Source organism: Prionailurus bengalensis, chromosome A1 (genome assembly GCF_016509475.1).
Source record: "Prionailurus bengalensis isolate Pbe53 chromosome A1, Fcat_Pben_1.1_paternal_pri, whole genome shotgun sequence".
In the NCBI taxonomy this organism is placed as follows: domain Eukaryota; kingdom Metazoa; phylum Chordata; class Mammalia; order Carnivora; family Felidae; genus Prionailurus; species Prionailurus bengalensis.
In genome coordinates, this window is record NC_057343.1 from 229,096,370 (window position 1) to 229,121,731 (window position 25,362).

The window sequence follows — 25,362 nt, forward strand, 5'->3', positions numbered from 1 at the left end:
TCTGAAATATGGTAGAATGATCATCAAATCAAATGTTAAGAAAATGTAATTTAAGCTCTGAAAAATACTACTGCTTGCCCTTGTGTTGGGAATATGATAACTACACCTGGTGAAACCAGCAGAGAAAGACTGAGACAGGATGCCAGGTCCATGGACCATGAACTCCAGCTTATCAATCTCTGGGGAACTGATCCCCAGAGCACCCGGCCGCCCTCTGGAGACCAACATTGACCAAACTGAAAGAAAATCCCTAAGTGGGAAATTGTGCTGAGGAATATTCGATCTTTCTTAAGCTAAAAGATTTAACTGACTGCCTTACTCTGTGACAGGCACAGGTGAATTTAGAAGACCGCCCATGTGTGGTGCGGTCACCAGGGACCACAGCACTGAAGAGGCGCCTTGACCTGCAGGACAGGAGAAGGCTCAGACAGGCGTCCTGAGAATCAGCCTTCTGTCCACTCTGTTCCCTCCTGACGCTCCAAATTCTGGACAAACGGCTATGGATTCCTATGCTACCGTTAAGGCCAAGGAGAAGTGACAGGAATCTTAGTTCAAGTTAGGGGTCAGACAGACTTTACTCTAAAATGATCTTCCATGACTAACCATTCAGGCAGAAACCCTTATCTCAAAATGACTTCAGAAGACAGAAACTCTAAACAGATTTTTTTTAAGTAGGTTCCATGCCCAACCTGGGGCTTAAACTCACAACCCTGAGATCAGGAGTTGCATGCTGTATCGACTGAGCCAGCCAGGGGCCCCCTAAAGGTATCATCTTTGGGGCACTTGGGTGGCTCAGTTGAGCACCCGACTTCGGCTCAGGTCATAATCTTGAATTTGTGAGTTCAAGCCCCATGTCGGGCTCTGTGCTGCCAGCTCGGAGCCTGGAGCCTGCTTCCAATTCTGTGTCCCCCTCTTTCTCTGCCCCTCCCCCACTCGTGCTCTGTCTCCATCTCTCTCTCAAAAATAAACATTAAAAAAAAATCGTCTTGATATCTCTACATTAGCCAACTGCCTGAACATTTTTTTATTCTACTGAATTCTTAGAAATTCTGGCACACTTTATTTTAGCTCAATTTACCTGAAGAACAAAATTTTATGTTGAAAATATAAATATAGCAATATAAAAAAAAACACCCACTATAATATTTATATAAGCACAGACCTGGATTCTACAATGATTTAAAAAAAATTTTTTTAAGGCTTGTTTATTTTTGAGAGAGAGAGAGAGAGACAGAGTGGAAGCAGGGGAGGGGCAGAGAGAGAAAGAGGAGGAGACACAGAATCCAAAGCAGGCTCCAGGCACTGAGCTGTCAGCACAGAGCCTGACACGGGGCTTGAACTCACGAACCACGAGATTATGACCAGAGCCAAAGTTGGATGCTCAACTGACTGCACCACCCAGGCACCCCAACAATGATTTTTGAATCATCGTCATAGTTATGACTCATACTCGCTGGTCCTAAATACGAGGTAATGGCACTAGAGGCAGGCTGTGTGGCATGCTTGCTGGGAGCCCAAATCACAGTTTTACAGGGTTGTGGGTTTTCTTTTCATAGCAAACTTATTTAAAAGGCACGACTGGTCTCATCATTTGAAAGTGGTTTTCAACATGGCTGCAACGTCCAGAGCTGCCCAGCTGAGGACAGAGGTGTAAACGGAGGGTGGAGAGCAATGGGGAGCCCGGGATCGTGACCGACCTGCTTGGCACTTCGTTCAAAGACCACATACTGCTGGCACTGGTCTAGCCGTCTCTTCCTCATGGTCCAATAATGCAATACCCTGTTCTCCCGCTGGAAGAGTTCATTCAAGATATCTAAGAGGATAAAGAGGAAGACGAATGTTGGCGCTTGCAATCAATGGGGACACTTGCAAAATCCCGCTCATGTTTATTTACAGACTTCATGCAAATGTCAACGTAAGACAGAGCATTCAGTTAAGAGAGCCACACTTGCCTCCCCCATGTTCTCAATGAGCATGTCAACCAGACCTCTCCTTATTCTCTTACCCCAACTTATTATCTTAGGATGGAGGTCACTGGAAACTTAAGGCTGGCTGGATTAATGGGATAAGCTATTGTGTCTCCTGCTGGGACAAACTGACAACGGCCGACAAAACTTCAGTATTAGGCATTTCATTCAACAACATTCAAACCTTCCTGTGAAGGGACTTAGTACAAAGGATGTATTGCAAAATGGTGGAGTACTAGAAGAAAACAACGTTTTGGTTTTTCTTTCTTTCTTTCTTCTTCTTTTGTTTTTGTTTTTACAAAGACAAAAACAAAACCATAAACCATAAGAGAAGCAGGGACATGACAACAGAGAAGCATGGAGCCAGAAAGGCCAAAAAACCCTGATTACATAAAAATTATACAATGTCATAACCAAACATAAACCACCGTAAAAACATACCACCAATTAAAAATCCAGTTAACATTACTAGGAAATATAAAACACAGAGCTAGTGTACTTCCCAGTAAACAGGAAAAAGATGAACAGTCTGTTAGAAAAATGAGCAAAGCATATAAACATGGAGTTTGTGATTTCTAAAATGTGGCCACTAAATACACAGAAACATGTTTAACTTCACTCCAACGATGGGGCCATCTTCCACCATGTTCCTGGCAAGGACTGTGTCCTCCCATATGCTGGGAGGCTGGGGAGCAGAGGGTACAGGCACCAGTGACCCCGCATTACTGACGGGAAACAGGGCACAAGTCTTGCAGTGAACACTCTGGCAACAGGTAACGACACGAGAAGTGTGTACAGCTGCGAACCAGGAATTCGATTGTTCAATCCTTCGGATGTACGGTGCTTACACGAGCGGTATGTATCAGGTGCACAAACACTAAGGCACCGTTTGGAAAAACTGAACAGCAACATCTGGGGGTCAGGTTAAGCCAACTATGAAATCATTATACTGCACATTAAAAAGCATACAGCAGAGCTTTAAATTCTGATACAGAACGAGGACTAAGTTGTATTGACAGTGGTGACCAGTGGCTATGGAATTAGATAATTTATATACATTTGCACACTCAAAACAATTTTTACAGGGAGTCTGTTTTACTCCAAAGGTTTATAAAACACACGAGCAACTTTAGGAGAAGATTCCAGAGACTGAAACTGCAAATCAAATAAAAGGTGTCTAGATCATAACTTAATTAACACTAGGAAACTGTAAAAATATTAAGCGGTCCACAAATATTTCAGGGTTCCCGAGAGGCTGAGCCACTTTGCGACAAACCAGAACCCGTAAGCAGCGCTTACCTGGCAGCTCAGGGGTCAGGCTATACGATCTTTACTGAAAAAGTAAACTAACGTAGCAATGCAAATTAACACTTTAAATTTCTGAAGCCGGTCAGAACCATAAGCTACCACTGAAATGAAAATATGACGCGTGAAAATGAACGTGAGCCAATCGGTCTTTTCCAGTTCCTTCTTTCCACCACCCCCGCCTGGGGCAGGACTGATTTGGGGCGCGTGAGCAGCAGGGCAGGGAACCACCCTGCGGGGCCTAGGAGGGGAAACTGCCTGGCCTTCCTCAAGCACCTGAGGGTTGTCTGGGGTCACAGGGTCTCTGCTGGCACCATCGCCCTTACGTGGGTCTCATGCACCGTCCCACACATGAACCCAATGAGAGAAACCAAACATTTCGTTTTTAATTCTCCAGAGCACCCAGAACGATGACAAACAGCAGCAAATGTGCGGCGACTATCACGTAAGTGGGCACAGGGAACACAGTCCCCTGTCTCACACACACATACACCCATTGGACTAGGACAGCCTCATGAGGATCGTCACGTTTGTGATCAAAGCAGACGACGACCCACAACCAAAGGCAATACTGAAGGATGACAGAAAGGCAATTTTTATCTGAAATGAGCCAAGTAAACAGATCACCAATGCAAGTAACTTGCTCCTGCTGAAAAACGGTTGCGTTTGTCACTCATTTTCCCAAGAGAAGAGCCCACCAAGTAATAAATACGGATCTCATCTGTGGAGCTTAGAGGATTATACCCATGTGATGGATAGTATTTCTGTGACACCTCTAACAGATGAATCCCGAAGAACGGGGAGCAGAATACAACAAAGTTTCTGCCAATCATATGGTCTTAAAGAGTAAGAGGAATCATTTGTTAACAGATTATGGCAATTTTTTCCCTATGAAACCCAACTCTGAGAGGGAAGGATGAAGGACCTCAGTTTCTTCATGTGTTTAGTGCCGATCTCTGAAGCTCTCGGGAAGGATTACAGTGGACACAAGGTACCTTTGTGTCAAGACTGTTCTAAATTCATGAACATTTTCTGAGGATCCATTTCCATGTCGTTTTATTTGAACCTGAAAAAACTATGACGAAATCCAAGTTTTAAGTTCGAGAACACCTGAAGTTGTTTTCACTGTGAAGTATCCCATCGGAATTCTAGAGTAGAAACCATCAGCCCCCCTCACATCCACCCATACCAATCCTGTTAATAATTTAGTGTAAAATTTTCCCAGATCTGTTTCTATGCGCTTACATTACATATACATAAAAACATGGTTTTACAGAAGTTTATATTCAAAAGATACCAAAATATATGATACCTGGCAATTTGCTTTCTAAGTATGTCAAATTGATAACACTTTACAGAACGATATTGGTGTATAATTTCTTGATTTGAACTTTTAAAAATATTTTGACTACAGAAAAATTCTGATTTTCCTCTTTTCTCCGATTTACAATATTTTCACTTGTTGTAACAAAATAGTCAAAGCTAATAAATACCATGCTGTGTGTTCTCCCTGTTTACACTCTTCAACTTTATTCAATAAATTACCAATGTAGATCATTTGTTTCATACTTTATTAGTAAATGAAGAAAATTGGTGAGAACTTTAATAATACGTAACGGACATTTAAAACGAAGCCCAGATCTTAGGATTTTAGACCGCGTTCTCACCAAGCTCCTTGCATCACTTGCCGGTAAAGGGAGTCCCGACTGTACTCACTTTTTACTTGTTGTTCAGGAGCTTTGATGTGGGTCACCATTCCCGGCATGTTCACACTATTCCTGTGCAGGTACTTCAGGAAGACATCTGCATTCCTTCTAGCAAGTGTGCAAGCCTAAGAAGTACAGGGAGAGCAACGTGGTGTTAATTGGACTCGTACAAACATGTATTTTGAATACATACGGGTGACAACAGCATGTAGCTCTAGCATACACCTTTACCTAAAACGTTTTCAAGCCAACCTGTGCTTTGGAGGGTACACAGGCTAAGTCCTATTTCAATTAAAAACAACAACAAGAACAACTGTGTCTCTGAGCCCTTGCCCTGATGAAACCAGCTGCCATGTTGAGCGCTGTCCTATGGACAGGTGCACACAGCAGGGGGCTGAGAGGGACCGCCGGCCTGTCCAGCCTCCAGATGACCAGGTGTATATTGGTGTATCCCCTGGCCAGCACCTCAATAGCAGCCTGGGGAGAAACCTGGAGGCAGAGCACCCAGCTAAGCTGTGCCTGGATTTCTGAAAAGGGCAGACAGCATTTTCAGCTTCCCGAGTCATTCAGTCTCTATCTCCCCAACCCCCCCCCCCCCCCACAGGAGAGTAGCCACTAGCAACATGTTAATGAATGAGAGTAGACACATTTAGCTCTCAGGTCTGAGTCTGCCAACCCCTACTTTAAGTCATCGAGTTTTGGGGTGGCTTGTTTCGTGGTATTACTGTCACAGATAACGGACATTCCATCTTTAGAAACCAAATAAGTAATCTCATTAATGTATTTAAAAAAAAAACATGAGGAAAAAAAATCCTTAATTATATTTGAATTGGAAATCGCTTACACATTTCCTGTCTCAGATCTGGAATTAATCCTTCTTCAGGGAGCTCTGTCTCCTTGCGTGTGGTACATGGTATATAGACCACAACTGGGACTGTATACTGGGGAGTTCATTTTTTCTGGTTGGTCACTGTTTCCAGGCCTTTCTAGTGGGTGGAGCTAGGACACTTTTTAATTAACCTAAGACTCTATCACGGGTCTCTCCAGATAAGCCTGAAATCAGCTGCCGTAACTGAACAGTGAGGAGGCTGCAGAAGACAACCAGGGTTATGTCAGAAGGACATCAGGGCCCTTCTGAATGGAAGGCGCACCCACGAATGGGACAAGTTGAATATAAAAAAGATAAATGACTGCAATTGATTAAAACACACCAAATATATTACAATCCATGAAGATAGTAAGAAAATTAATCATATGTACAGGTTGTTAGGGTAACAGCTCATTATCCCGAAAATGATAAACAAATGGAAAGAATCAGGCACTTCTGCCTGTTCTGGACAAACTCTACTTGAAAGTAACCAAACAGCTAAGGAGGGAAGAATTCTAACTAATCAAGGCAGAAGTAATGATGGAGTATTACCAGTTTTGCGACTCCTTGTGAAACATGATCACTACAGGGCACTAAAGCCACTGGGTGAAAGGCAGACGTGGAAGGCACGTGACAGGTGAATGGGACCCCCTACATCTGAAGCACTGACGACTCCCCCGATTACACGGACAGAAGGAGCAGCAGGTCTCCTGGGCTTCCTGATGTGACGCCATGGAAAGTACGCATGGGGAGAACACCTGTGCCAGGTAAGCGGACCGCATGCACACACACACACACACACACACACGCAAACCTGGATCCGACGGAAACTCCTGACATAACAAACTCAGAGGATCCAGGGCGCTAAAGGACCGTGTGGGACGCAAGCATGGAAATCCAGAATGAGAGAAATAGCACAGTAGGAGTGATTCACTTCTTCAATAAATACTAATAAAAGGAGGTGCTGTTTAGATTGAAGGAGATTTAAGAGACATACCAATAAAATCAATGCGTGGACCCTGTTTAGAATCCTGATCAAAACTACATATAAAAGACGTTTATGGATCGATCAGAGATATTTGAACACTGTTGGATTTTGTATAAAATAAGAGATACTGTTAATTTTTAGGACAGGATAACGGTGTTGTGGTTATGTTTTTGAAAGGCAGAATTTAAAAAAAAATTTTTTTTTTTTAACGTTTATTTATTTTTGAGACAGAGAAAGACAGAGCATGAACGGGGGAGGGTCAGAGAGAGGGAGACACAGAATCCAAAACAGGCTCCAGGCTCTGAGCTGTCAGCACAGAGCCCGACACAGGGCTTGAACTCATGGACCGTGAGATCATGACCCGAGCCGAAGTCGGCTGCTTAACCGACTGAGCCACCCAGGCGCCCCTAAAAAAATTTTTTAAAATATTATTCATTATTGAGAGACAGAAAGACACAGAGCATTAGCAGGGGAGGGGTAGAGAGAGAGGGAGACACCGAATCCGAAGCAGGCTCCAGGCTGTCAGCACAGAGCCTGAGGCAGGGCTCAAACTCATAAACTGCGAGATCATGACCTGAGCCGAAGTCGGTCGCTTAACCAACTGAGCCACCCAGGTGCCCCGAAAGGCAGAATTTTAAAAAATATATTTGAGAGAATGTGCACACACAGGAGGGACAGGGAGGGAGAGAAGAATTCGAAGCAGGTGCCATGCTAAGTATTATAAAATGGTAATATTAGCAGGGCTTTATTCCACAAACCGTGAGATCATGACCTGAGCTGAAATCAAGAGTTGGACACTCAACCGACTTGAGCCACCCAGGCACCCCAGAAAGGCTGAATTTAATATTTAGTCATATGCTAAAGTATTTACAAATAAAAGGATATAATATCTAGAATTTAAAGTAACCCAGTGAAGGTGGGCATATGCCCACGTGCTGATAATTACTGACACTGGCTGACAGGGACACAGAAGTCTGGTATCGGTTCTATTTTGTATGCTCCTTAAACTTCCATAATGAAAAGTTGAAAGATCCCTAACACCCAAACACTACTGAATCCCAATTGAATGCAGAAATCTGAACAGGCCTGTGATTATTTTTGTTTTAAATTTTTTCTAAGTATCTTTCTTAATTAACTAAGTAGTATTCAATTTTGTTTTATTCTGAATGGATTCCAGAGAAAGACAAATTATGATGATTCCAGGTCCAAACATCCTCACGGTGGTGGGTGTTTCATACACAGGCTTTCAGGTCCTGTGGCAAATGGTTAAAAAAAACAAGCCCGAGGAAGCCACGACTGTTTTCCCAACTTCGGCCGCCGAAAAAGAGAGTCATGTGAGGGAAGCTCAAAAAAAGTTCCCAGATAGAATTTTCAAAGAGCTACAATCTGTTCTCCCAGACCAGACAGTAACTCTGTCAGGACAGAGGATCACCTTCAGGATGGAGACAGAAATTATTAAATGTAACAGGAAATGGTGTGAGAGGTGTCAGAACACTGAAGCTATGACAAAACTAAACTCGGTAAGGCCGCAATGAAAAGCAAACACCATGCCTACTTTTCATGGGGCTGAGTGGCAGCCGGCCGAGTCTCAGGAGATCTTTTCCAGAGTGAAAGACCATATCATAAAGACACAGAAGTGCTGGCAAACAGTTTGAGCACTTTTCAGAACTTCTGGGTGACTGAAGTACGAACGAACACACACGACAAAAGCGGCTAGAAAAAAGTCCTCAATTAAAGCTGCTCACAGTTAAAACTTCAAGCCTGGATTACGGGCTTAAATGTTTTGCAGGAAACACTTCCTGAACAAGTATTAGTAACTAATCCTGGAAATCACAAAGGGTGTTCCCGCCCCTTATCCACTGTACAGTGGGTTCAGTCTTTATTCCTAAAAAAGGCTGAATTTCCAAAGGAAGATTATTTTAAGGTACAGGCATTCTTGTCTCACCAAATCAATCTCTTTCTGTGTTCAACACCAACCAAACTGCACTCTGCACACAGGGGCTTCCCCTGGAAAGCGAAGGCGGCCTGCACACCCAGCACATGGGGACACGTGTGGTTCTCTGAGAGTCCAGGGGAGCCCCCTCGTGTCTGTGTGCCCTGTGCAGGGACGCAGCAGCACCCCGGAGGCCACTCCGTACCTTCAGGAACGCTTCCTTTTGCTCCAGATGCTTGCTGATCATTGGGGTGACGTGGTCTGTCTCGGAGTTGGGGCCCAGTTTGTCGGCCCCTCCACACCAGTCCTCTTCTCTCTTGTACTCCTGCTCCAGGCTCTCGAGGACGCTGCAGACCTGTGAGCAGAAAGCCGCAGGCTCAGAGGGGCCACTCGGCATCTGACGCCACAGATGGCATCTTTGGGAAGTGTGGTCAGTCATGCTCTGGGGATACAAGTGCTGGCCTGGGGACCAAGACCTTCGGAAGGCACTGTGGGCCCCACCTCAGGTGAGGACAAACGCAGGGGCCAAAGTAGGCAGGCCTTTCAGAACGAGAACAAAATAAAAACGGAATTTCCGGTCTCTCTCTGGTGTTTCAGGCTATGGATCTAAAGGAGAGGAAAGCGGATGTCTTCTCGGGTCCTTTCCAACCTATTCCTCTTGGATTCCTAGGGGAAGCAAGGATCATTCTACTTCTAGAATGCTTTTCTCTGCTTGAAGTTGAGTTCACTGGCTCGATAATAATGACTGACGAGTTAATGACTGAGCTATCCAACAAAACTAAGCTCCACACAGAATGCCGGTGAGGAGCCCAAGGACTAGAGCGGCCCTCCTCACCTGCTCTGAGGTTTTGTAGAAGGCGACAGACGCGTTCACCAGCTTGAGGCGGTCTTCCATCTTGAGCATGAGCTGTTGCCAGTGAGACGCCACTTTCTCGGCACAGTCCCTGATCATGTCCATGTCATAGTGATTGGCCTGCAGCATGGCCTCCGCCTTCTGCTGCACCTGCAGCGCACTCTGATGTGTCTTCTAAGGAAAGAGAAAGGACAGGGAACACTTGTGTGACGGGGGCGTCACGCATTTATTTACCAGGGAGGCTGTGGTCCCTCCGCTCCGCTTGCTTTGATCCAAACAACTTCAGCGAATGCTCATTAGGACACTTCTGAAAACACAGCACACGGTTCAGTTAAAAACAACAAAGTGTTCATGCCCAGCAACAACCGTGTTTATACTTAAATTACCTAATGAAGGATGAAATGCACTAAGACATTGCAGAATGGGTCTCAGTTGTGGGTTCTCAGCTTGAGAAATAGCAGGAAAAAACCTTAATAGCCAATATTCTAAGAAAGCTGTTGAAATGTTCCCAATTTATTCTTCCTATTCATCCTTCTTACAATAGCAGCCAGAGGCCAATGAACACACGGACAAAAAGGTGGCCACAGTGAGTGCATTTTTACCTTAAACTGTGTACTTGAATAAAGTTTTCAAGAACTATTGACTTTAAAAAAGAGAGAGAGAGAGAGAGAGAAACATAATTAAAAGCTAAGAATGAACCAACTGTGCTCTCTGGAGGTTCATGCCATATTAAAATATCAACATAACATCACAAATCCGGTAGAATTCCTGCTTGTGTGTGCTCCTAGAAGATTCCACAAGATGCTGACAGGCCAGGTTCTCCCACTGACGAACCAGAGTGCTGCACAGGGTAGCAGTCAGGGGGGTAGAGGGGTCCATGGGTCTGTGACATGAACTGTTTTTGTTTTGTTTTGTTTTGTTTTAGACAACAGCAAAATTTTACAGATTGCCTGAAAAGGCACAAAATGATCCCATGAAAGACCACATACAATATGGCCCTGTCCTTCACTCAGACACGATGACATGTGTTAGCAGTTATTAGAAATCACTAGGCACAGTGTACAATTCTCAAAAGATGCCCAAACTCTGGGCTTCAGGAAGCGTTAACACAGGTCTGTTGACACTGAGTAGTTGAAAGTTAAGTTAGTCTCGAGAATAAATTACCGCTATTTTCTGTAGCCTTCTTCTCTGGCTATGTATGCAACCAGAGCAGGAAACAAGTTTTCTGCAAGCAAATGCTCTTTTTCCCTTGAGTTGACCTTGAGACCACCTATCACAATGAACTCCCCCCTCTCCCCTAAACTCTACAAATAATTACTCCATATGCTGTGAGAGTGAATTGTAAATGGACCTGGAACTGGGCCAAGCCATTCTGCTGAAGTCCCAGCCTGGCACCGACCCCCATCAAGGTGAGAAACACTGCTTTTCATCAGGGTCAGAGAGTTCTGTGCGCAGTGTTGTTTATGGATAACCGTGAATTTGTGATTTGCACTTGGTCTGGGTAAGCTGCCCACAGTGCTCTGTTTGGTCAGGGATGTGCTTAAGAGACCAGCAAAACAGAACACCCCTCAAGCCCAGACCCTGGCATGGTTCTCGGGTGCCAAGTGTTCCTGACGGAGGGCGGTGCACCTTGCCGGGACCCTCAAGGCAGGAGGACAGTGGCAGCCACCGCGCGTTCTGGGGTGGCGCCGTGAGGTCCCCGAGCTGGCACACGCATCGTCCCCTTCATTATAGTCACCTGCCCGTTTGCTTCCCTGAAGGAAACTGTAGAGCATCAGCGCTGCCACTTAGGGTCCTGCTGAACCCCGTCTGGCTCAGGCTCAGTCCCCCGCGAGGGAGCGTACATGCATGTCCTGAGGCGGGCGGCGGGCCGGTGTCCCTACCTCAATGGCGTGCTGGAACTGCTCGTGCTCCCTCTGCAGCTGCTCTGCCTCCTGCAAGGAGCTGGCTGTGATGAGTCCGGCATTCAGCATCGACTCTCCGTTGCGGATCCAGCCCAGCACCTGAAATACGACACGGGGACCTCCAAGCCTCTGCCCTCCCCTGGGGGCCCCCCTGCAGGCCAGCCAGGACACGAGCCAAGTGAGCAAGGAGGTCAGGCTGCTCCCATCAGCTGGGAAACATGGGTTTCCTTATGGTCCCACCTGCCAACAGCCTGATGTCCTTCTAAGGTATCTGATCAGAAGTGCCACGTTTTAAGATTAATTCTTAAAATTAATTATGCTTTCAAATGGGAGCTGAAAAGGCAGAGCGTCCAGCGGATGGTTACTGTTAGTCCACAGGTCAAAACGGATTAAGAATCACCTATCAGATCTACGGCCACAAATAATTCTCTGATAATCAAGGGAAGTATTTTTCATTCCTTTTATCCTTATTACCATTCAAAATTAGCAAACTGCTTGGTAAGGAAACTACGTTACTTCACCAATGTATTTTCTAATTTAATGTCAGCATTAAATGGCCCACTAACCAGAGAATGAATTCAGAGGTGCTGTAACGCCCAGGGTCAAAGCACAGGATCCCCAGCTGTGGAGGGTCATTTTGGTAGTTATTTGTGGCAAAGACCGCTTACTGCCCACCCTACAGCTGGCTTTCCTCATCTCCTTTACTCAGAAAACTTAGACTTTGGGGGGTGGGGGGGCCTTAGACTAAAACTGCTTCCCAACCCCTACATGCAGCTTCATCGTGGCTAGGAACATTCTGTAGCACCTCCCACTACTGACATCACTGAAGCAGCCTCGGGGCAGCCGTGTGAACACATTTCTGATACAAGTACTGCTTCTTCCCTGTTATGCTCTGCCCTTCCTGCTGCCTGGGAAGGGGACAGGGGAGCTGGGGCTACAAGAGCCATGTGGCAACCCATCGCCAGCATGTCTGCCTAACCTACCACATGGCTGCTAAATGAACACCAGCCATCGACCACATCCTGCCCTGTTATGTAGAGAATATTTATAGGCAAATGCAATTCCTAGTGGATAGTCTAGTCCTTTATTTCTTACACACACGGTTTTGTTTTTAGCAAGAGGGACACTTTATTAACTGGTCTTTATTGTTTTTTTTTTTTTTAATTTTTTTTTTTCAACGTTTATTTATTTTTGGGACAGAGAGAGACAGAGCATGAACGGGGGAGGGGCAGAGAGAGAGGGAGACACAGAATCAGAAACAGGCTCCAGGCTCTGAACCATCAGCCCAGAGCCTGACGCGGGGCTCGAACTCACGGGCCGCAAGATCGTGACCTGGCTGAAGTCGAACGCTTAACCGACTGCGCCACCCAGGCGCCCCTCTTTATTGTTTTTTAAGTTTTGGGGGGCCGGAGGGGCCTGGGGGGCTCAGTCGGCTCCATATCCGACTCCTGATTTTGGCTCAGGTCATGATCTCACGGTTTGTGAGTTTGAGCCCTGTGCCCGGCTCTGTGCTGACATTGCAGAGCCTGCTTGGGATTCTCTGTCCCCCTCCATCTCTACCCCTTCCCCACTTGCATTAGCTCCCTCTCTCTCAAAATCAATAAATAAACTTAAAAAAAAATAAAGTTTTATGTAACTAATCTGCACCCAACATGGGGCTCAAACTCATGACCCTGAGATCAAAAGTCACATGCTCTTCTGACCGAGCCAGCCAGGCACCCCTATGAACTGGTCTTTAAAAGGCAGGTCACGATACTTTATCTCATCACATGGGGCACCAACAGGTGCTCTTTTAGTTTTCCACTTTGACAGCACACCTGCTTCAGTGTGAGTGCCACCCACATACACACCGCAAACTGCTAACACTCCAGAGGCACCTGATCCCCTCCGTTCGACCTAATACATGCTTTTCTGAGCCTCCATCAGAATCTCGGAAGGCCATAACCTTCCTTGCCAGGAAGGTGGTATCATGAGGGGTTTCTCTGCTCATGAGATAAAATGTCATGTACATGCTGAATGGAGGTACGTATAGAATCCCAATGGCTATGAGCCGAAAACAATCTTTCAAATACTCCATTTTTATTTTGCCATGCTATCTGAGACATGGCAGTGCAGCATGCTGGTAACAGAAGAAGTCTCCAGCCCTGCATAAGCTGTGATACCAGCCTATTTGGCAGAAAACTCATATCGTTATTTAGCCTGAGAAGCTATGTGCTCAGAGTTTCAAGCAAGAGATTACCAGTAACAAAACAAGCCAAATGGATGTTCCTTTCGAGTGCTACGTCTGCTGGGCTGGAAGCCTTCTCCACTACAGAGTCAACACACAGCTGTCCGGGCGCTGGCTCAACACTCACTCATGAGCTAGGGCTGCCCTGGGGGAGTGTGTCACATCATGTGTGAGAACAACGCTTACACACGAGCTAGGGCTGTACTGGGGTTGGGTATGTTACATCATGTGTCAGAACAGCTGTGTCCGGAACAGGGACAGTCTCCCCAATTTCCGGGTGGTCACACACCTAGTGCCCACGCACGGGGGCCTGCTGTGGTCCGGATCCGCGCGCAGCCCTCTGTTTACCTGCTTCACCTCGGCCTGCAGGTGGCGAAGTTGCACACACTGTTCCAGGTGCTTCCGATGCTGCTCAGCCGCGACATCCAGCTCCTGCTGCTTCTCGTGAAGGAACTCCAGCAAGTCCTGGACCCGGGTGGCCATGTCTACGTCTCTGTCGCAAAGCAGCTCCACGCCTGTGGACATGAAGGGAGAGCCGAGAGTTCGGTGGGCACATCGACCCATTCTTCAGCCGTGTGACGGACACCGTGCTTTCGAATAATCTGCTGGTCGGGCCAAGTTCAAGGAAGGCGTGACCAACACAGGAGTGTTTGTTTCTGTGTGCCTCCAAGCACGCGAGGGGGTCTCAAACAACGCATCTGCTGTGTTCCAAAGCAAAATACAACGCACGGCTAATCAAACCAAACCCATTTCGGGTCAATCTTTCCACAGTGGTTAAGTGGTGACATGTGCCTCACTCTTGTAAGTGAGCGAACTTTGGCTTGCTTTTGTCGTGTATCACTGCACACCCAGTTTACTCTTCAGGAAGCATCTGATTTGTGTAAAATGAGTGATGTAGTATGCAGGTTGTTGCTAAGTTTCAAACACTACACATTTCTGTCTACATTTTTGAGCCTATAGTGACATCTGCTGGTAAAATATAAACTAAGAAAAAAATAAAGAATGTGAAAAATTTGTTGGAGATTCACATTTCATTCATGGACAATTAGCGTTCATGCTACCTGAAATGACAAGCCAAGAGTATTAAGGGCTAAGTACACTAATCATAATGTCACAGGTGATCACGTGTGAACACAAAACAGCCAAAACGTTCCTTTCGAAGAGCAGGTACCTAGAACATCTACGTCACAGGGGCTGACCATGCTTTGCAGCCATCGCACATCACACATCACACACACACACACACACACACACACGATAAAAACCCCACAAGTGACACAGACCGAAATGCACTCCTTACCAGAGGCCTGCACTTCATTGACATACTGCAGAAGGTCCTGCCCTTGGTGGATGACATCGAAGGTTAAGTTATTCATGGTCAGAGCTTTGTCTGCGTGGTGCTGCAGGCGCTGTTCCGCTATTGTGAGATCTTCTGTGTCAAAGTCGTTCATTTGCTGAGAAAGCTCATCATTCCAAGACTCAAGGTCTGAGATGATCTGACAGAGGAGAGCATCTCCTTAGGACCGAGACTTACAAAATAACGAACATGTGCTGCGACCCCTCACTGCGCCAAGTAAGGAAGAAAGGAATGTGACCGGGTCCCGGGGACATGGAAGCCAGCTGTCGAGGCTTCCATGGGCCACAGATGGGACAGTTAGACACAAAAACCTACCACAACTGAACAAAGTTTATCAAACATACAAAAACACATTAACCCCTAATGGTACTTTTTAAAAAAAGAAGAGTTAAAAAGCCTAAAATTAAATGAAAAACTTTTTTCCCCTTCGTGTTTGTTTACTTATGTATTTATGTATTTATTTATCGAGAGAGAGAGAGAGAGAGAGAGATATCACGAGCAGGACAGGGGCAGGAAGTATCCCAAGCAGGCTCTGTGCTGTCAGTGCAGAGACCAACGTGGGGGTTGAACTCATGAACCGTGAGATCATGACCTGAGCCAAAACCAAGAGTCAGAAGCTTAACCGACTGAGCCACCCAGGCACCCCACATGAAAAATTCTTCTGATTAGAGGTTGACAGGAGACCAATCTTCATCCTAAAATTGGTAATTAAAAAATTATTTAAGCCTATAACAATGAAGAAAGGTTATCCTTTATAGATATATCTAGTTATCAAATGCAGAAATAATAAAATTAGAAAGTTTGTTCTAATTATTTTTTTAATTCTAGTGAAACAGCTGTTCAGACAATGATCATTGTGCAGTTAACTGTAATGGAAAGAAAGAGGGGACCCAGCGGGAGGGTCAGGCTGCCCCATCCTCATCCCGCAGACCAACCTCTGCGCCCCACAGAAGTGGGGCCAGACAGGACCAACCTCTGACAGGAGAAGCTGTGGGTCCTGTGGAGCATCTGGCACAGAAATAGACCTGGAATCTCAATCAGGTCTTTACATCTAAACTCCAAGTTTATAAGGAGCACCAGGGAAAGAAAACTAGTTAAACAGAAGAAATCACTAAGCGAATGCAGAACGTGGGACCTGGTTTCTTCAGCTGACGCAGTTATTTCCACAAGTCACGGCAGGAGGAAAAGAAGGCTAGCTGAAGAGACGATTCTGGACAGAAAGGCTAAGTATCCTATGTGGGCACAGTGCCCACATGCCCAGTAGGGGCCACCCATAGAGGGTCCGAGAGAAGCAGGGTCCTAGAGAGCAAGGACTCTGGTTATATAAGAAAAGGTCTTACTTTGGAGAGATACTTAAGAGTCTTCAGGAGTGAAATGATAAGCGGACAAAGCTTTTCTCTCAACTACTACAGCACAACAATAACAAAAGAAGGGGGATCTGCCACAGGGAACACACAATCGTGCTACATTTGGGAGACAGGCACATGGGCATTCACTGTACGATCCTTGCAACTTTGGTGCAGGTTTGAAAATGTTTGTAATACACTTTAAAAAATTAAGATGAGAAGTTACAGAATCCAGAAAGGAAGAAAAAAACTTCTTGTGAAAGAATACTGTATTATACACTTCAGTGGAATAACATTCCCCATGGGTCCCGATTTACTTTATCTAGACGAGCAGTAACCACATGAGTTTGAAAATCTGAGAAATGTCAGAGAGTTGACACAGAATCCAGCGAGGAGATAAAAGGTAATAAAAACTGAAGGCTTCCCCAAATGCCTATGGCACAAATCTTCCAGGTTTACTCTTTCATTAGAGAGGTCTGCATACAGTATATGCATTTACATTAATTTATAAAATTGATAAATTTAAATAATGTTAAATTACACATAAGCCAAAAAGCCACTGAGGGGAAGTATTTTTAACAAGGAAGGAGATGACCATACCTTTAATCTTTACCTCTAAGGGGAATCTTCTTTCTTAACGTTTGTTTTTTGACACTGAGGCAGGAGAGACTTGGGTGTGGTGGTGAGGTACAGACTTAGCGCTAACGTCTCATGGAGACAGCGATAGGGCTCAGACAGCACTCAAGCAGCGGACAGTAAATAAAGATGGATGTGCTAGAACCAGCGGGATTTGAAAACGCTCACCAAGCTTCAAGAAACCCCGGCGATGGCCATGATCAAAAGATCATCAGGAGCAATCCTGCCCAAGGCTTACAGTCACAGTTTGTCAATCACACATGTGAAGACAAGAAATTGGTGGCAGAAACAAAGCTCAAGAAAGTGGAAATGACTTTTGAATACCAATTCTGGAGAAACAACTTGTGTTACTTCTCTTCCTAATGGTACATATAACTGTGTTCCATAAACAAACTGTCACAGGACGCTGTAGGAATGACTCCGTTGTTTCCAGAGCAATCGAGCAGGTTTTCCCTGGAAATAGGAAGAGGCCGAAACAGGAACATTCTCAGCGCAGAAAACCTAGATCCGGGGCGCCTGGGGGGCTCAGTCGGACGAGCATCCAACTTCAGCTCAGGTATGATCTCAACGGTTTGTGGGTTTGAGCCCTGCATCGGGCTCTGTGCTGTCAGTGTGGAGCCCACTTTGGATACTCTGTCCCCTCCCCCGCTCGCGCTCTCTCTCAAAAATAAATAAACATCTAAAAAACAATTGGCCAAGGAATAGATAAGTTTCTACCATAAAGATAACTCCTCACATGAGCAGTCAGATGGAGCATTTTCCCAGATAAGGGAGGAAATCCCAGCTGAAGTCCTAACTGCTCAGGTTTTCATGTTTTAGGATTACTCCAGAGAAAAGAGGCTCTTAGGCTGTGACATTTTAAAAAGCTTTTAAACTACACTGTAGCTGGCCTGTGACTGCACTGTGGGTTTAATTTTCTTAGCTCAGGAAAGCACTTACCCCTGGCCTGGCACACCGGCTTTATTAAGGCCACTTGGAACTTTGTAGCTTTGGTGTGGAGAAAATGTAGGTTTCTGGTTTCTGAACTACATATTAAAACACTAGTTTGTTGATAATGGAAATACAATTAAATTTTTTCCCTTTAAAGTAGCAATAATACAGATGAAGCCAAGAGATTTTTTTTTTTTTTTGAAATATCAACATGTCTTGAAGAGAAACTTCAAATAATGCCTGTTTCCAAACTGAAACTATTCAACAAGCAGCTAAGTTTACAAAAGCAATTCATCTGAAGTAGAGATCAGAGAGGAAAACAGCCATGCTGGGTCTTCTGTTCATACCGCCAGCAACCTGGAAGCTGGACTGCAGGCCCAGGCCGTGGGCAGGTCCTTAAAGAGCTGAGGACAGCGTGCCTTTTCCCTACCTGGCTTCATGTGTCTCTAAACATCAAGACTGAGAGCAGATTTTACCAGACAATGTGCATAGGGTTTAATTCCTCTCTTGTCATGAACCAGAGATGATGATAAGAACAGCTGAGAAGGCCTTTCTTTAATGAAAACACTGAGGGAAGTTTAGACAAGTGGCCAACCAAGGCCCCCCCCCTGAGAGGCCTCACACAGGGCCTGGCCTGGTCCTTGTACCACACGCAGAGCTGGGCCTACAGACAGGCCCGAGAGACGCAGGTGAAGCCCACTTCAGCAGAGCATCCTCCCCTCAGCCGAGGTAAGTGAAGCAGTCTACGCGAGGCCCCACCGTCCCTCTGCCCCAGTGGATTTAGGGTCTGGGTCTGCATGCCCTCGAGGCCCTTGCGCGGGCAGGGCATGCCCTCCAGACTGCCTGGGCAACGTGCTCCACCAGCCACGTGAAGCTGACAGGCACCGGGAGACTGGCCTCATCTGGGCCAAGTGAGTTTTGGTTCCTTCATTCATGTTTCACAGACAGATTCGGCATCATCCAATTATACTTACTTGGGCTTGCAGTTCATCAGGTTCAAAACTCAGATCTTCCCTGGCACATTAAGAAACGGCCTTTTGTTGAAGTAAAAGGAAAGAAACTCACAGATAAGGGGCAATTTGTAGGCAAGGATGAAAGATCATCTGAGCACACTCCTTGGAAAAGACTGGATTTCCTGCTCTCTGCAAATGCTATCACCACTGACGAGCCTTATTCTCGCTCCTGGTGGAGGCAGGCGGGGGCAGGGGGCAGGGGGCAGGGAGGGGAGGGACAGAAAGAACAGGGGAGAGTGGCGGCCTCAAGTGTGTGCCTCAGACAAGGGGAGGGCTGCGTGGGACCCGGCCCCGGGCCCAACAGGCCAGGACGCAGCCAGACGGGCTCGGCTGCGCTCACACAGGCTGTGCTCCGTCCTGCTGTACGGTGCGGCTTCCAGCACAGCCCCCTCGGCTCGCAGGGCAAGACGCAAGCCTTCCTTCCTCTGTCCTGCCCCGAATGCAGGGGGAGAAGATGCCGGAACCGGCGGGGGACGAGGAGGGGGCACTCACATCGATGGCATCCCTCTCGAACACTCGCAGCTGCAGGAAGAGCTCCAGCTTGATCTTGCGCTCCTGGAAGAGCTCCTCCATCTGGGCCTGGGCCTCATCCAGCTGCTGCAGCACCGTCTCGATGTGGCTGATGGAGCTGTTGTGGGGGGTCTTGTTGCTGGAAATGGCAGAGTCCCTGCGGAAGGGAGAGGGGACGGGGCGGCATGAGAAAGTCTCCCATCGCCAGACACCGGATCCGGCCGCGCAGACTTCAGGGGGAGGAAGGCCGGCAGGAAGCAACAACACTGGGCTTCCTCCTGCGAGCCAGCCGCCAGGTCTGTGGCCACACCGAAGACTGTCCCCCGCACCGCCCACCGTCCCCCTGCAAAGCAGCCTAGTAGCTCCAGAAAGTGACTTCCGAAGCGCTTCACTGTAGCCACTCTTCTCCTTAGGTAGAGAGAACAGAATCCACGATCCCTGCTTGCTAAAACGGTGGAGTCCCATCAGGAACAAGGGGTTAAACTCTAATGCAATCAATCGGGCCTTTATTGAGTCCCTTTCCCCTGACTCGCGGCAAAGTGAGCATCACGTGAAGTTAGCAGTAATGGTTTGAGAAGCTGTCCTTGAAGGATCCAATAAAGGAAGTCTGCTTCCAGCCCCCGCAGAGCAGGGAGGAAAGTGACACCTGGGGCCTGGTCTCCCCCAGCCTCTGCTCCCGCGACAGGGACACCCACCATCCTCTGGGGACACAGGTCACTCAGGGTCTGAAGGACATAGTTCTGGGAGGTTTAAATCAGCCCGGCTTGTAAGGAAGTTCCGATAGTTACCAGGTAGCTGTTAACAGGACATATTAATAAAAGCCGAGTTCTGGGAAAGTTTATTAGTCAATGCCGTGATGAGAAAAATCATTGAGTTAAAAAAAAAAAAACAACCAGTCAGAGAGGGAAAAAAACAAAAAAGAGAAAGAAAGGGAGGTTACTGTCCTCTGTATGCAGACATGTTATTTGCTCCCCACCTAGCAGGACAGGGAATTCCAGCTCATTGTTCCCTGGCCGGCTCCAGGGGATGCGGGCGGGAGGAGGGGACCGGCCCACCTCAGCTGCTGTATGAGGTCCTCCCCTTCCTTGATCACGTTCACCGTCACTTGCAGGGTCGTCTGCTGCTGCTGGCCAAAGCGCTTGATGAGGTCCTGCACGGCCTCCACCGACTCGGCATACACATCATCCAGAAGCTCCTTCTGCAGCTCCTCCAGCCACGTCCACAGCTGTGGAAGGACAGGGCGCAGTGAGCCCCCCTCCCCGGAGAGGCCCCCTCCCCGAGTGACCCCGCTGGGAGGCAAGCGAGGCGGCCGGCTCCCAGGGACGGGAAGGGGGCAGGGGCACGGCCCGAACGGCTCTGGCCCCCCCCCCCCAAAAATCAGCGGGCCACCACCGCCTGGTGAAAACACACAGGCACAGAGCCGGAGGGGACTGTCACAAAAGCAAAGAGAGGAAAGGGAAGGGAAGTCAGTCTTTCCGATCCTTCCTGGGCTCAGTCCGAGAGTCAGAGGAATAGGAGAGACACCCCCTCCACCAACCAAAACATCTGCTAAGCATAACGCATTCTTCCACACATCCTCTGACTCTTGTTTAGCAGATGGATAGTTTTATTTTATTTTTAGCAAGGGCACTACTACAATCCATTATTAATAATTAAACCACTGCTCAGATGTGGCTGCTCTGCATCGCTCAGAGAAGAAGGAAGCCTATGATGTGGTGGAATAAAGTCATCGCCACGCCTGGCGGGAGATTCGGATGAGGCGCGGTGCTCGGTAACCTCGCCCATCCCGGGCCACGGCCAAGCCGGCCGCGACGCGGTCCTTCAGTGAAAGGAGTGTGCACAACGGGAACACTTCAACACCTCCATTCCACAACCATCACAACTGCGCCTGGGGACGTGGATGGGTGAAGACAACTTGGAACAACGGTGGCAAGAAGCCCGTTAGGCCTGGTGGGAGCAGAGCACGTCTCCCATCTCTGGGAAGCCCACCACCGCCTCCTCGGATTCTCCGGAGCGCCAGTCAGTAAACTGAAAAGGATGTTTAATTAGGCCAAGCAGGCCCTGGGGGCTGGGAAGCAGTTTGTGTGAGGAGAAAACGCTTCCTGCTTCCCCGGGGATGTAAGAATTGCCCCTCCCCCCCCCCCCCACCCCCTTATCTTCCAAGCATCCGTCACAGACATCACCTCTTCCCCTGACATTGACCAGCCGTGCTGGCCTTTGTGGCTAACACGTAGCAAAACCGTGCTTGCCAAAATAAATGCTGGACTTGGTCTTTTGTTTCTGAGCTTATCTTTTTTGAAAACTGCCCTATGAGGAGGTGTAACTGACATACAATAAACTGCACAAATTTCCAGGATACAATTTCTTAAGTTTTTAACATATGGACACACCCACGGAGAGACCCCTGTTGTCCACAGCGAACAGCTCCATCACCCCAAGTCCTCCTGTGCCCTCTAACCCCTCTGTCTCGCTCTGTCCTCCTGCCCCAGGCAATCACCCATCTGCTTTCTGTCACTATAGATTAGCTTGCATTTTCTTGAAAAAGTGTGTAAGTATGGACTGACTCTATTTTTGGTCTGGCTTTCCTTTGACAAAATTATTTTGACATTCATCCATACAGTTGTACGTATCAACGGTGGAGTTCCACCGTGGACGTGTACTCCAGCCTGGGTGCGGGGCACAGTTCAGCCACTCAGCTCTTGATGGCACTGGAGCTGTTTCCACTTTTTGGCCACTACACAACTCTTAGGAACGTCTGTGCACAGTCTCTGTGCACCTATGTTTTCCTTTTTTTGAATGATATATATGTGTAGAGTGGCTGGATGCTATGACAGGTGTAGGTTTAAATTTTTAACAAACTGCCAAACTGTGTTTCCCCAGGCTGCACCCTGTCATGTTCCTGCCAGCGCTCTATGAAACTTCCAGTTCCTCCACTGCCTCACCAATTTCTGATAAGATCAGCCTTTTTCATTTTAGTCATTTCAGATGAGTGCCATCTCATTATGGTTTTAATTAGCAATTCCCCACTTACTAATGATGGCAAGACAAGCTAACTTTCTAAGAATTCTTTTGCTGTTAAATGTAGCTTTAGTTAGAAACAAAGTATCCAGATGCTTCTGTCAGATCAGTATTTTAAACATGGCAGGTCAGTTAAAAAAACATGGGAAGTAAAGGCCAATGACTTTATTTGTCAGTCACACTACCTGGGATCCTAAGATTTCATTTTACTAAAAACATTAAATAAAGCATCTGTTACTTTATTTCTTAGTATCTACCCAGGTTGGTTTTTCTTTTTTTGTGTGTCAGTTATCAAATTTCATACGATTCCAGAATTTTAATTTAAAGGAGTTTTAGAGCTGAGCCGGTTCAACTCTTGGCTCTTGCAGGTCAAGGAAAAGAAGCCCCCGTGACGAACCCACCCTCAGGTCACGGGCAACAGCAACCGCTGGTGCTAAGCTTGCACTGGAAAAGAGACCTCCAGATCCAATCCCACGCGCACTGACACGGTACTTCAGCACCAAAAATACCACTCAGTGTTCACCAAATACGGACCAACGTTCTGCACCATCTGTAAAGGGCCCATAATCACGAACACACTCTTCTGGGTTTGTTGGTGCTCCTGTTTGCTCTCGTCTAACTCCTGAACCCTCATGAACATGGTTGTTGCATTTATAAACGGAAGGGTGACGGCATGATGGCCACGAGGAATCTCCCAATTTGCTCCTAAGAAAAACCTTCCATGTTCTAGAGGTCACATTGCACAGCAGCAGCATTATGGATCGAAGAGATACTCTAACAAAGCATTGGCTCTGTGACCTAAGACATCACGGAATCTCTCCGAAACCCAGATCACTAAATAGGGATCCTCAGACCAAGACCGGCCTCGAGGAGCCACTCGGAGGGCAAGAAGACAGGCGGCGTAGGAGAGCGCTAGGTGATCAGCGGGGCTCTGTAAAATGTAATCACCTGAGGTATATATAACAAGCCACTCAAATGAAGTGAAGAGCCAGGATTCGGTAAACGAAACCAGGGATGTGTCACTTAGGCTGCACTGAGCAAAAACCAAAATTTCACCAAAACATGTTAGCACGTCAAAATATTTAACCAAAAACATACAGAATCTGTTATCTAAAAGGTAGGCTTTTCTAGCTGAAACGAGTTCAGCAGCTTCCTGGTAACCTGCCTCCTACTTGGTTCCCAAACCCTCTCAGCCACAGGTGGCCCTGCAGCCCTCCCACCTTCTGATCCCCGTCTGCCGATAAACACTATGAAAAGGTGGGCCTGTTCAACTACATTTATTCCACTGCAGAGGACAACTGATAAACAAAACCTCAATTCTTCAGTCCCTTTCTCTCACAATCTCAACTGTCACCTTCCACCTTAATACACATGCTGCCCAGGAGCTGCCCCTACCTCGTCACTGTGTGAGAGAACCAGGAAAAGGGGCGTCACCTGGAGTGCGCCTGTCTGTGAGCCAGCCCCAGGTGATGGGCGGCAGGTGAATGGGTGAAAACTGGAGACACATACGGAATGCGGAGAGAGGCATGCGTATCACACGCCGAGTCCTCAGAAACAGTGCTCGTGCACTGGAGTGCAGCTTCACTTCCATACACTGTGAACAGGAGACGGGAGATCAAAACCAATGCTCGGAACTGGCCTGGGGCATGGGGCGTAAGTGTGTTTCTACATAACTCCACGGCAACAGCTTAAGAGATGATTAAAACAAAACACTTCTAAGGTAATATGGAAGCACAATTAAGAGTGTGGCTTCTGAAGCTAGATCGCTTGACTCTCTATCCTGCCTTAACATTTCCTAGGCTGTGGCCTCAGGCAAGTTACTTACCCGGGACCACGGCTCTGATTTCTCATCTGTAACACGGGGCCTAAGTGCCCAGCTCAGACAGCTGCCGGCAAGATTAAATGAGTGGACACGTGCAGAGTAAAGAAATAAGTAAATGTGAGCCACTATTACTAGTCCTGTTCTTGTAAAAATACAAAAAAAGTGGCTAGTACTTGGGGTGCCTGGGGTGACTGGGTAGCTCAGTGGGTTGACTGTCCGACTTTTGATTTTGGCTCAGGTCCTGGTCCCAGGGTTGTGGGATCAGGACCCATGTCAGGCTCTGTGCTGAATGTGGAGCCTGCCTGAGAATCTCTCCCCCTCTGCCCCTCCCCTGTGCGTGCTCTATCTCTCTCTCGAATAAAAATAAGTAGATAAGATGAGATGAGATAAATGGGAGTGGGGGGGCCTGGGTGGCTCAGTTGGTTGAGCATCCAGCTCTCAGTTTCGGCTCAGGTCGCGATCTCGTGGCTTCGTGGGTTTAAGCTCCACATCAGGCTCTGTGTTGGCCGCATGGAGCCCGCTTGGGATTCTCTCCTCTCTCTCTCTCTCTCTCTCTCTCTCTCTCTCTCTCTCTCTCTCTCTGCCCCTCCCCTCCTAAAATAAGTAAATAAACTTTAGAAGGTAAATAAATAAAAGTCTTCCTTTGCTAGATAGTTTTCCGAACGTATCCAGGTTCCTATCTACTGTTCAAAATATGTCACTTAGTCTGGTAGACTTAACACCATCCTGCATTTACATCTTTTTACACCTAAAAATAGTATGAGGAAAAGGGGCTGGAATTAGTCCACCAGAGTCCATAGACACCACTTCCCCTTGGTTCCAGGGGAAGCGGCATGAGGATTTGTGGGTCAAGCCTTTTCCTTCCCTCCTAAGTTTATTTCCTGCACATCCTGGACACTTGAACATGCATCCACAGTGGACTGGGCTCACCCTGCCTGGCCAGCTGTGGAACCGGCCAAGGGCCACCCCAAAGAGGAAA

At 47.1% G+C, this 25,362-nt stretch overlaps 1 protein-coding gene across 3 annotated transcripts in view; it reads right to left on the reverse strand.

The window, feature by feature from the left end:
- Nucleotides 1-25,362, reverse strand: part of TRIO (trio Rho guanine nucleotide exchange factor) — a 353,227-nt gene that overhangs the window by 119,314 nt on the left and 208,551 nt on the right. For all 3 annotated transcript variants that reach the window (XM_043601001.1, XM_043601003.1, XM_043601009.1), the window contains exons 12-20: nucleotides 20,599-20,768; nucleotides 19,526-19,700; nucleotides 15,052-15,247; nucleotides 14,100-14,266; nucleotides 11,504-11,623; nucleotides 9,603-9,794; nucleotides 8,973-9,122; nucleotides 4,989-5,103; nucleotides 1,698-1,813 (exon numbers count right to left, since the gene is read on the reverse strand). In XM_043601001.1, coding sequence (XP_043456936.1) covers nucleotides 1,698-1,813; nucleotides 4,989-5,103; nucleotides 8,973-9,122; nucleotides 9,603-9,794; nucleotides 11,504-11,623; nucleotides 14,100-14,266; nucleotides 15,052-15,247; nucleotides 19,526-19,700; nucleotides 20,599-20,768 — 1,401 coding nt within the window. The remainder of the gene's footprint in view (nucleotides 1-1,697; nucleotides 1,814-4,988; nucleotides 5,104-8,972; nucleotides 9,123-9,602; nucleotides 9,795-11,503; nucleotides 11,624-14,099; nucleotides 14,267-15,051; nucleotides 15,248-19,525; nucleotides 19,701-20,598; nucleotides 20,769-25,362) is intronic.